Source organism: Lolium rigidum, chromosome 1, assembly GCF_022539505.1.
Source record: "Lolium rigidum isolate FL_2022 chromosome 1, APGP_CSIRO_Lrig_0.1, whole genome shotgun sequence".
Lineage (NCBI taxonomy): Eukaryota > Viridiplantae > Streptophyta > Magnoliopsida > Poales > Poaceae > Lolium > Lolium rigidum.
The window spans coordinates 284,717,921-284,730,270 of record NC_061508.1 but is presented as its reverse complement, the minus strand read 5'-3'; the positions used below and the strand labels follow the sequence as shown (position 1 = coordinate 284,730,270).

Genomic DNA, 12,350 nt, shown 5'->3' with positions numbered 1-12,350 from the left:
CGACCACGACGACGGCGGCCCGGCGTGGGTTCCGGAGACCCAACAACCGGACATTAGAGAGGAGGAGGTCATTGCCATCGCAGTGGCTAATAGCGAGCTCGACCAACTCGCTATGTTGGACAACCTCGCCATCCAGCTTCGCGAGTCGTTGCTGGCGCAGGGGAGGCCGACGACTCCTCTGGCCGCGCCGACACATACCCACACGCGTCGTCTCCTGCTCCTTTGACGGCCTGGGATCCGTAGCCACCTTCACCACAGCCTCCTGCTCCGCCGACGGGCTAGCAGCAGTCACCGCAGGTTCCCCTTCCTCCTCCAGCCCTCCTCCACCGTCGGCGTACCAGCTCCCATGGCAGATGCCGGAGTTCAGTGACTTCATCGGTGACGACGAGCAGTAGTCCGTAGCTAGGTTTTAGCATTCCAATGCTCGCCCTTTTAAATTTCTAAGTTTTTTGATGTATTTTTACAATTATGTAAATTATGGGCTTTTTATTGGAGAAAACAATTTATGCGTCGGGCGCTGGAGACACCTTAGAGGCAAACGGATGCGCGCTCGATTTCGACCATTCATCTATCACAGATGAAGGCTGCAGTTTTAGCTTCTGATTTAGGTCACCCTGGATCGAGATGGTCTAATTGAATATTGGGAAATGCTTGAGATCGGGCAACCGATTCCGCGCGCCGATCGGTCGTCCCGACTCGCTCGCGCATGCAGTGCTCCCTCTCTCCCACGTTCTTTTGAGTGGATCCTCCTGTCCCCAACCCTGTGCTTTGACCCTTTGACGCTCAAGCAGCCCCACTTGCTCGGTCCTTTTCGGCTGAAATAACGCGCATGATGGCATGAGCAGTACGGCTAGGCATGCATGCAAAGCAGTTGTTTGTTTCGTTGGCCTCTACCATTACTATTCGGTTGCATGAATTCTTTTTTATCTACATGTGCATGCAATCTTTTTTTTTTTGAGAAAGTGCATGCAATCTTTTTTATTACCGACGTGTCACACATATCTACCATACAACTACCTATGTACGTGTTTAATCGAAGAGGGCGTCAGTATGTAACTGAGCTACTACATGTACACTCTCGCGTCAATATAATCAGATCGGAGCTCTAAGCAAAACTTGCTAAAACGAATTATATTATGGAACAGAGTGATACTTCTTTTTAGTTTATTATAGACTTTGGAGAGATGTACAGAAGAGCCTGAGTCGTCGCCGATGAGATCGATGCTCCAACACAATGAAGTCCGGACGATGCACATTTTCTATCACGGGAGTCGATGCAAAGAACACCTAAATACTCGCATCTTTGTGCACCACTTTTACGTAGTAATCATTTGTGACTTTCTATAAAAAATAGTTGGTGTTTTTCTTGTAATTTAATCTGTAGAAAATTAATTGTTGCTTCGCCACTTTGCATATTTTGAAAACATATGGATTTTTGTTGTAATAACTTCTGACTTATGTGAAATGAGTTGATGATTTTTGTTGTAATTCAATCTGTAGAAAATTAATTATTGCCTGGCCACTTTTGCATATTTGGAAAACATATGGATTTTTGTTGTAATTATTTGTGACTTTTGTAAAAACAGCTGATGATTTTTGTTGTAATTTAATCTTAGAAAATTAATTGTTGCTTGACCATTTTTATACTTTTTGCAAACATGTAGAATTTTTGTTGTAATAGTTTGCAACTTTTGTAAAAAAAATTAGTGATTTTTGTTGTAATTCAATCTGTAGAAATTAATTGTTAATTTACCACTTTGCACTTTTTGCAAATATATGGATTTTTGTTGTAATAGTCTATGGTTTCCTGTTGTAATCGTTTCCTGTTTTTGTTAAAATTATTGACAATTTTTACTGTAAATCAAATTGCAATAAAAAAATGTTGCTTAACCACTTTTTGTAGCGTTGCTTTTTTATAATTTCTTGCGATGATTTGTTCCTAGGCTATAGATGTTGCCTAGATTAAAATCCAAGATTTTACCTTAATGGTAGAATACGCATATGATGATGCGAGCCGTATTCCTCATGGGAGGTATCTTGTTAAAGATTAGGCTCCTCTACATCTCGTCGTTGCTTAGTTGTTGTTGCGTGTGTGTGGTCTCTTGGTAGTCTCCAATGTAGGGGCAACAGGGGACTCATATTAGACTGAATCTGATAGCTAGCAATACTTAAACACACTGTGCTCAGCTCACTGTCCATCTTTATTTTCTCTGAATCGAACTTTTACATTCATATCACGGCTATACATGCAATTCTTATTCGGTGTACTAAGCGGAAGTGTCGTTGCCTAATCGACGGTACCTCGGAGGAGGGATCCTCACGAGGGGGAGAAGAAGTAGGGGCCATAGGGCGGAGTGCACACGGGACGGTGGTACGCGAGTTACCCGACTCGAACACCTGCACGATGACGGGGCCTACCGCCGCTTGTCCGGAATTATCCGGGCGCTTTCGCGTTGTTACAATGAGTTGTGGTTGTCTCGCTTCTAGCTCGAGATCCCCCTCGGGGCTTCCCGGATCCGGCTTATATAGGCGCACGGATCTAGGGTTTACATGGAGAGTCCTAGCCGGATTACAGGTCGCCTAACTACGGTACAAGGTCTTGCCGTGTACGTCAAGGATCTGCCTTCCTCCCTACGTCGTACTGGATCCGGGTTCCACATGGGCCTCCATGGATCCGGGTTACTCCTGGGCCTCCATGGATCCGGGTTACTCCTGGGCCTCCATGGATCCGGGTTACTCCTCGGGCCTCCATGGATCCGGGTTACTCCTGGGCCTCCATGGATCCGGGTTACTCCTGGGCCTCCATGGATCCGACTTCCTCCGATGGTTGGTTGGGATCCGGCTTCCCTATCCTGGGCTGGACTTCATCCTTTAGGATCAACAGCAACTGGGCCGCCCGACGGGCCACACGCCACATCGCCATCTATGGGCCACCCGGGCTTGCCGGATCTAGGCACTGTCGATGGTACACCCATGAAGTATACCCACAACAGTAGCCCCCAGAGTTCTCCGAGTTTCACCTGCTCGTTTCCGCCTCACTAGTCCATCATGGTCTCCGGCAATATTGGTAACGCGGAGAAACTTGAAGAGCTCTAACTTCATATTTTCTTCTTTCCCAACTTTCAGTCGGAAAAACCCTCATCCTGCGGGACTTCATCCATCGACGATACATAACATGTCTCCGGGTTACTCCCCTGCTTGCGGACAAGAATTTGCTTATCTTCACGCCGTTACCCGGAACCTTAAAAGATTCAAACGGTTCCGCCTATCTTGGCGCCATTTTCGCGTGATTTGAGCGGTAAGTTGAGGTGCGGATCCGACTACCAAAAATTAGTTGCGGATCCGGCTACCAAAAATTGAGGTGCGGATCCGGCTACCAAAAATTAGGTGCGGATCCGACTAGTTAGCCAGATTTTCGCCATCTTAGAAAATTTTCTTGACATAGCCATATGTATGTAGCCCCCGAGCGTTGAGTCGGCTTGCTCCAAGGAGACTCGATGCTCAGAAACTTAGCCCCCAAGCGTCAAGGTGGGAAATTTCCGGCATGTTGCTCCAAAGAGAACTTCATCGATGTAGCCCCGAGCGCCAAGGTGAATTTACTTGAAAATCCGGCTTGGTGCTCTTAGAGTAGCTTTATCTTTATATGTGACTTAGGAATAGCGTAAATCCCAAGCATCTAGGCGGAAATTTCCAAGCACCGATACCCGAAAGGAAACACACTTTTCACCTAAGATCAAACCGCAGCCCCGAGGGTTGGTTCCGGCTAAGCATAGCGGAATCAAGACTCAAGTTGCTTTTCCAGCTGTGCACGCCATGGATCCGCCTAACCTCGGGGGACTGTTGTACGTCCAAGCGTCATGTACCTGATACATAAACATAAAAACATATTTGTATTAAATTGTTTCTTTGATCATGTTCAACGAACAAATGTAATTAAGGCGGAACAAAAACGGCCTTTGAACAAATGTTTTAAAGCTGAAACTATGCAGCAGTTGAACAACATAAAACTGTCAAGGCGGAAAAAACTCGACTATCTTGAACAGTTAATGTAATTTATATGTTTTAAGCAAGTGTTGGTTTATCCGTTCTTCCGGTTTATATGCTTGACTTTTCGCGAGACGGCAAACTTTAAACACAGAACATCTCGCTGAGGCGATAGCGCTTAATAGCGAAACAATCAAGAACCTCGAAACGAGGTCGGTTTTAAGTACCGAAATGTCACTACTAAGGAATCCACATATAAACAACAGAAAACGTGTAGGCCGGAAAACTCAAGCTAACGCCCGAAAGCGGAATTTTTGCAGCGTATCGGAGCCTTAAGCGGCAAAAACAAGTACAAAGTTTTTCACGAGCGCGAGGCAAATCGTGGGAAAGATATGACCAACAGCGAAAGCGGTAAAAGACTCAGGATATGAGTGAACCAATCTTAATCTCATGATCATAAAATTTTAAAATATTAAATATAAATATGGACTTAGCTGTTTGGAGCGGAGTCAACGTCGGTCGTGGCGGTTTTTCTTCAGCGTTCCGTCAAGCCGGTGCGAGATTGATTGTCGCAGTGGTCCTGTAGGTGCGGATCCACCTACCAAAATTTAGGTGTGGATCCGACTTCCCAAAAATTTAGGTGCGGATCCACCTACCAAAATTTTGGTATAGATCCGGCTACAAAAATATAGGTGCTGATCCGACTACCAAAAATTAGGGCGGATCCGGCTGCCAAAAACATAGGTGCGGATCCGACTACCAAAAACGTAGGCGCGGATCCGGCAACCAAAAACATAGGTGCGGATCCGACTACCAAAAACGTAGGCGCGGATCCGGCAACCAAAAACATAGGTGCGGATCCGACTACCAAAAACGTAGGCGCGGATCCGGCAACCAAAACATAGGTGCGGATCCGACTACCAAAAACGTAGGCGCGGATCCGGCTACCAAAACCAGAATTTGAAATTTTCAGATCTAAGGCGGAATCTTCCCTAGGAAGCTCCTGCGACTCAGATCGGATCTTCGCGACTGCGTCCTGCTCAGCGGCGGTCGCGTCAGCGTTACTTACCAGTGCGTTTCCGTCGGAATCGACGGTTTCCCCAATGAAGATGTGTATGCCGCCAACTGGGATGATGGAGAGCTTGACGGGGTCAGTCTTAGCCGGAATCCAGCACTCATCCGGAGGGACGATCGACAGATTTCCGGCGTAAAGGACGCGCCCCATAGCGATGGTGTCATCGTAGCTTCCCATGGCGGAACCCTCCCGGTTCCGGCCTCCAGACGCCGCAGGCCCCACGGTGGGCGCCAACTGTCGTTGCCTAATCGACGGTACCTCGGAGGAGGGATCCTCACGAGGGGGAGAAGAAGTAGGGGCCATAGGGCGGAGTGCACACGGGACGGTGGTACGCGAGTTACCCAGCTTCGGAACACCTCGCACGATGACAGGGCCTACTGCTGCTTGTCTGGAATTATCTGGGCGCTTTCGCGTTGTTACAATGAGTTGTGGTTGTCTCGCTTCTAGCTCGAGATCTCCCCTCAGGGCTTCCCGGATCCGGCTTATATAGGCGCACGGATCTAGGGTTTACATGGAGAGTCCTAGCCGGATTACAGGTCGCCTAACTACGGTACAAGGTCTTGCCGTGTACGTCAAGGATCTGCCTTCCTCCCTACGTCGTACCGGATCCGGGTTCCACATGGGCCTCCATGGATCCGGGTTACTCCCGGGCCTCCATGGATCCGGGTTACTCCCGGGCCTCCATGGATCCGGTTACTCCCGGGCCTCCATGGATCCGGGTTACCCTCGGGCCTCCATGGATCCGGGTTACTCCCGGGCCTCCATGGATCCGACTTCCTCCGATGGTTGGTTGGGATCCGGCTTCCCTATCCCGGGCCGGACTTCATCCTTTAGGATCAACAGCAACTGGGCCGCCCGACGGGCCACACGCCACATCGCCATCTATGGGCCACCCGGGCTTGCCGGATCTAGGCACTGTCGATGGTACACCCATGAAGTATACCCACAACAGGAAGTACACGATATATGATATCAGTAACGGTTAAGTAAGGCCGTGGCAGTAACTTGTACTGCTAGTGCAAGGCATGCATCATTATCAAGGTCGTCCAATCCCCCCATCGTTCGGGGGAGGAGCTCCTCTGCGGTAGGGTGGATAATAAGGACGGCCGGGGTAGGGGATATACGGACCGCCAGGGTAGCGCCCGCAGGGACGTCCACGGGGGCACACCGCGGGGCGGTTAGGATCGAACGCACCACCTGCAAGGAAAACGCAAGCATTTTCCATGGATATTCAGTCATAAGTAACAAGATCTTAGAACGCTAGAATATAGGAGGAGATGCTTGGCGATGAAGAGGATGAAATGAACAGTTTGGAAGCAACCGACGTCCGATATCCTGCTGGACAGCTCCCAGGCAGACGGAGCTGCTCGTGATCACCATGGAGACGACGAACAGCGCGATCTGGAGGAGCACCATGAAACGGGCAGCTCTAGCGAAGGACGCCATGGTTTGTGCTTACTTTGTGTGGGCTACTAGCTATGTGGTGATCGAGCTGTGTCACTAGTTCGAGGCTTCGAGCTGTGCATATCCTGCTGCGCGCTCAATGCCCGTATTTATAGACGTCAATCCCAACGGGAAAGAAAAATATCATCTTCGCCCCTAAATGTCCATATACGTTCTCTCGAGCATTTTCGAGCTCGAGAGATCAAGCTTTTGGAGCTGCAGCGCTGGTGCATTTTGCTGTCGAACCCACTCATTTTGAGGGGTACACTGCGCGATTCCTCAAATTTCTCTGGTTAGTCAAGGCTGGCGAGTGAGTGAGTGGTGACAACTAGGCCGTACGTGTACGACCGGCAAGAGAGAAATGGGTGAGCCAACGAGTGAGCTCAGCGACGACCCGAGACCCGAGCCTCGGGTCGTCTTGCCATAAAGGAAAAGCTATAAAAAGTGCTTCACCTCCCTCACGTTGTCACGCGTGTGTCCACCCTGCTTACTATATATGTCCTGTTTACCGTGTTTGACATATCTTGAACAGCGAAATGTTTGAATATGCCATCTTGCGGACTGACTGTTCTTCAGGCATGCAACTATTATGCTTGTCCATTGCCAGTGGTTAATATTGTGAGATCAATGCTTATGATGCGACTCCAGCATTAATTATTCTTGGATTATAATTCTGAGTCACCGAATTTATACCTGTTTTTTGATAAATAATACTTGCTTTTCTCGGTACCCACAAAGAATTAGAACTTGCAACTCGCAATGAGCGAGAAAATTTTATTTTAATAATCGGCGTCTTATTACTTAAAAGGTTTAAGCATTACACTCATCCTCTGAATTATTATTAAGATGCGCAGAATGGCAACAATTCCAGCAAAAAAGAGCGAAACAAATAAAACAAAATACAATTAATCATCAAGAAGTTGTAGATCACCTATGATAATGCAGGACCAATCAGAAGATCATGATGTCATCCATGTTGAAGAAAATATGTATTGCCATGTCCTCCAATCATGTAGACACCTCCATAAATATGTCTCGGTTCATCACATGTTGTAGGGACGACAAAAGGAGCCAATTGGTACACTAGTATATGATCTACACGAGAGAAAGTTTTTTACCATTAAAAATCTTGTTATTTCTACATAACCAAATTGATCAAATAATAGCAAGCGCTCCCTCGCTTATAAGAATCGTGAACTTATTATCGATGCCACGTAACCGGCTACCAAATACATTTGTAGCACTATGGTACATACAAGCTACACCTTAGACAATGTGCAAATTGGCACTCCAAAACTATATGGTGGAGTAACCGTCCGTGATGTAGAGTAGTGTCTAATTAATTGTTTTCAGAGTGCTAAATAGGCAACTTGCGCAAATTTTCAGCAATTTGCACTTTAACCCTCCATCCTGATTCCAGATAGAGACAACGCACCCGATTGAGACCGGCGACTCACCCATCGTCGATCGATTCCGCGTTCCCGCCTCGCACTGCGCCGCCGCCACTTCTGGCCTTGGTTGTCGCCTCCGACGTCTTGGTCGAAGGTCCCTTCCTTCTTCCTCAACGCGTGCGGCCGACCCGCTCGATCCCGATCTCCGCTGCGCCTCTTGATTCCCGTGGTTGCGCCACTACCTCGCGGCGCCTCCTCGCGCCGCCTGGTTCTGCCCTTCTTGGTCGCCTCGCGCCCCCGCCTCCGGCGTCCTTGTGGAAGGTCCGTTCTTCCCCAACGCGTGGCCGACCCGATCGGTCATCTCCGCCTTCGTCCCGTTCTCTGTTGCGCTCTTCATTGCCGACGTCAGCTGGTTAGTGCTTCGGCTGGTTACTAGCAGTACTACTCAAATTTCTGAAGTAAACTTACACTAGTAGTGGCCATACAGTAGTACTTTCTTTTCCCAGATTTTAATTGATGAACGTATAGCCTGTGTATTCCAAGCGGTGGTCAATTTTAAAAAACTCAAACAAAGGAGCTAGTGCTTGCAGTCGTACTCAAATTTCTGAGTAAAATTACAGTAGTGTAGTGGCCATACAGTAGTAGTTTCTTTACCCAGATTTTAATTCATGACCGTATAGCCTGTGTGTTCCAAGTGGTGGTCAATTTGAACAAACTGAAACAAAGGAGCTAGTGCTTGGGGTTAAGCTGCTGCAGAAATTTATTTGGCAGCATGTTGAATAGCTGTGTGCAGAACTAAACGTAGTACAATGTCATATTTTTACATACAAGAAGGCTTGGTTATACTTGGTTTATATTTTTGAAGTAACTGCATGCTGAAAAAGGAAAACTGATGTTAGAAAATATATTAAGTTTCTGATTCTATTTGGAGCCAATAGGAATAGTTGATGTTTCATGATGTTTTAATATATGAGTTCAGCTTTTTGTTATGCCAGAAATTATTGTTGAGCATCTCTGATATCATATCTAATTTTAAACCAAATGAATATTGTGGGACAGAAAGTCTATGTCATTAACTCATGGATAGTTGCTGTGCTTATTATAATTTGGGCATACATGACATGCAGATGTACTAAGTATGATAGTTTGATAATGGCAGGTTTGGATGACGGACTGATGGTGTCACAGAGGCGAGAGAAGAATATTTCATGATGATCAATCACATATTTGATAGCAAAGGACAAGGTTATGAGCAGTACAACAGTTATGCAAAATAAAAAAGGGTTCAGTCTCAGATTGGACGAGAAAGAGTGTATCATTGGGACCAAATAACTGAAAGAAAGATGTTTCATCTACTCAAAGGATACCGTTTGCATAAGTACTTTGAAAAGCTACTGACCAAAAGAGGGAGCCACGGGCTCTGACCTCGTTTGGATGTAAAGCTATGCGATCAGTGGTTTGTGAAAAAAATTGTAGATGACCATACTCATCCACTTGCCGACCATGAACAAGTTGTTTTTATGCGGTTCTGACGTTCAAAAAGCTGATGTGGTTGAATATGGAATTGGCGGCCTTCGTCCGTGTGAAGTCTGTCGTGTTTTCATTCAGTCAAGCTTATGGACATAGATGATAGATACTTCCTGTTTGTTCATTATGTTGGCAGTGAGACATGTTTCGGTTTGAAATTGTTGAACCTTCAGCCTGTGGATAGTACCAAATGAATATTGTGTGATAGAAAATCTGTAACCTTAATATTTGTTCTAAGCATGAAAGGAATGCCCAAAAAACACGTAAAATAGGGCGTAGGCACCATTGCTAATCTAGGAGCCATGACTGTATCCATGTCTCCAGGATACAGCCAGTAGCCAGTTTCGCCTGAACACAATCAGTAGAACAGTTTAGCAGACAGATATGAACTCTACGCTTGGAAATTGCTGGTCCATGCCAGACGAGCCCGAACTTTAATCTATCCTGGCATGACCTGATCGAAGCTATACTACACACAAAAAATAGTAATGGTTTGTACAAGTATCACTTGCAAAACTGAATTTCCCTCCTTGTTTCAAAAACTATGTGAACAATTCTAGGGTAACTGACGACAGTATTTAAAGATGATTTCCCTCTCATCCAGAAACAATAGTTGCCGCAACTATGCACGAAGGATCCTCTTCATCTGCCAATCTTCCCAGATGAAGAATCCAGCGGAGCCGAACTATTACCCTCCACAAGAAACACCAATGCCCTCTTTAGCAAATCTGTCAGGATCCATCCTCATCCAAATCTGTCAAGAGCAAAACGAAAATAAGTCATGTTCGATCATCACTGAAGGATTTCAGTGAAAAAAACAGAGACCAGAAAGCCATAAAGGAGACACAAGCAGATAAGGTACATATCTAGAATTCCAAAAAAGAAAACAATTCTTGGCCTCTCGGAAAGGAAACAAAAAAAACTCTCTAATAACTTCATTAATAGGCAGGAAACAATGGTCTGCTGTCAAACAGCAAAAGGTTATTTGTGAAGTCTTGACACCGAAAAAGAGGGAGGTAATTGCAACAACACCTCTTGCAGGATTGCTAAGTATAGGCAATGTTCAAATTCACCGCCAGACCTGCAAGAAAGTGGCCGATACTTACAACACTGGGTGGAGTGGATTCGTCTTGCATAAGAAACTTCTACATATCCAGTTAGAAGATGTCGCAAATCAGATTCTACCACAGTTAGAAATTATCGACAACAATTTAACTCAATTCCATCTATGGATCCAGGCGATCATAGCAGTCATAAACCCAAAGGACAGAAATATCCAGATTCTGCTGAACTCAATTCCATCTATGCATTTTTCTTAATAGGTGCATTTAGACCTATGAGCCAAAACACCATGTCCTTTTAGGTTATATTAATTACTGACTTGAACAAACAATTTCAGCTTGAAGGTATTGCTGCATATGTAGGGATGGTAGAAGACTTGAGGTTATATTAACTACTGACTTGTACTCTCGATTATAAGTAAAAGACCTCTAGGCATATAGTTGAACACCGAGAGCAAAATTGTTATATTTGCTGCAATTAGGCATGCTTCAGTACACTAGAAGTATCATCACACAACCAAATCAAACGTAACCATCTGAACATCAATAAAGAACTCGAAATAGAACCCCAATAGAACCCGAGAGAATTCTGATTACTACCCTTGAAACATTGCCAACAAGTTCTCTTTGGAGTGTCACTGTTTTCTTTTCAGCATCATATGAACCCTTCTGCATATTTTAGAAGCAAAGTCGCATCAATACATCAACACTACAGTTTACAAAAAGTGAATACAAATAAGTAAACTAATACATCAATTTATTCATTCCTTAAAAATTAAGACCTCTTTGCTTAGTAATAGAGGAATCACATGGTTTGATGAATACTGGCACCTACAATGACCTAAGCGAACATGACAACCTTTTGGCATTATAAGCGACCTAAAAGAGGAGAACTATTATTTGCATATGTGTTGTCCATTTATCAACAAGCTTCAAGGACTGGTTCTTGGTATTTGAAGTATCAGCTGTTTAGTTAGAAATAAACAGCAAGGGACTACAAATGTGCAATGAACTTGAGAAACAGAATATCAGAAACCTACACTTTTAAGCAGCAATCTCCTAACGACAAAACTACACCTTTATCTTCTATACCTGTAGTGTAATTTGGAGAGAATATTATTAATTAATAGCAACAAAGTGAGATTTTTGGAATGCCATATGGTAGTAATGGCAGTGATCTCAACTATGAATCTACAAACATAATACAAGTTCCAATCTTATCTTTATCGAAAAAAGTTCAAATCTTATGTAACCTCACTGGGATAAAAGTAATTCTAAATTCATAACATCAATTCTAAAACTGAAGCTGGCCACAGCGAAAGAGAGACATGCCCTAACAGCAATTCTAAATCCATAAGCTACGCAATTGACAGGTACCATGTGCATCCGTCGAGGGAGCCGTCCACCTACCTGCCACGGCGCTCCTCCCTTTCCAGTTTCCCCCACCTCGCCGACGCAGCGAACCAAGCACCACTGCCGCCCACCCGTTGGCGCGCATCCATCGAGGGAGCCGACGAGCTGGCCGCCACAGCCGCCGCAGGGAGCCGCCCACCAATGGTGCCCATCCGTCGGGGCGCTGGACGCCACGGCCGCTCGGCGCCTCGTCCCCCTCCCCGGACGGCTCCTCCTGCGCACATGCGTTGGGGAGCTGCACGCCACGGCCGCGCGTCGCCTCGCCTCCTCCTCCATTTCTCCCGACGCCGCCAGGACCTCTGCTAGGGTTCATCCACGAAATGGAGCTATCTGATAGGAGTGGAATAACAAATGCAAAATCATCCTCATGCAAATACAAAAACACGGAAATACCCCTACCCGGGGACACATAAGATGAAAAATTACTTTTTACCCCTCCAGTGGAGGTACTCCGCC

At 45.8% G+C, this 12,350-nt stretch overlaps 1 protein-coding gene across 1 annotated transcript; it reads right to left on the bottom strand.

Moving 5' to 3' along the window:
- Window positions 1–9,909: 9,909 nt before the first annotated feature.
- LOC124659632 lies at window positions 9,910–12,170 on the bottom strand. The gene is made up of 3 exons (XM_047197469.1): window positions 11,892–12,170; window positions 11,082–11,150; window positions 9,910–10,174 (listed from the first exon to the last, which is right to left on the bottom strand). Exons 1-3 carry the CDS (start codon window positions 12,168–12,170, stop codon window positions 10,109–10,111), a joined length of 414 nt encoding a protein of 137 aa, XP_047053425.1. The 3' UTR covers window positions 9,910–10,108.
- Between the last annotated feature and the right edge of the window lie 180 nt (window positions 12,171–12,350).

Coding starts and splice junctions, on each gene's coding strand:
- LOC124659632 (XM_047197469.1), bottom strand. CDS start 12,170: ATGGAGGAGGAGGCGAGGCGACGCGCGGCCGTGGCGTGCAGCTCCCCA. Junction 11,151..11,891: donor AGGGAGGAGCGCCGTGGCAG/GTAGGTGGACGG, acceptor TAAAATATGCAG/AAGGGTTCATATGATGCTGA. Junction 10,175..11,081: donor TTGTTGGCAATGTTTCAAGG/GTAGTAATCAGA, acceptor TGCTCTTGACAG/ATTTGGATGAGGATGGATCC.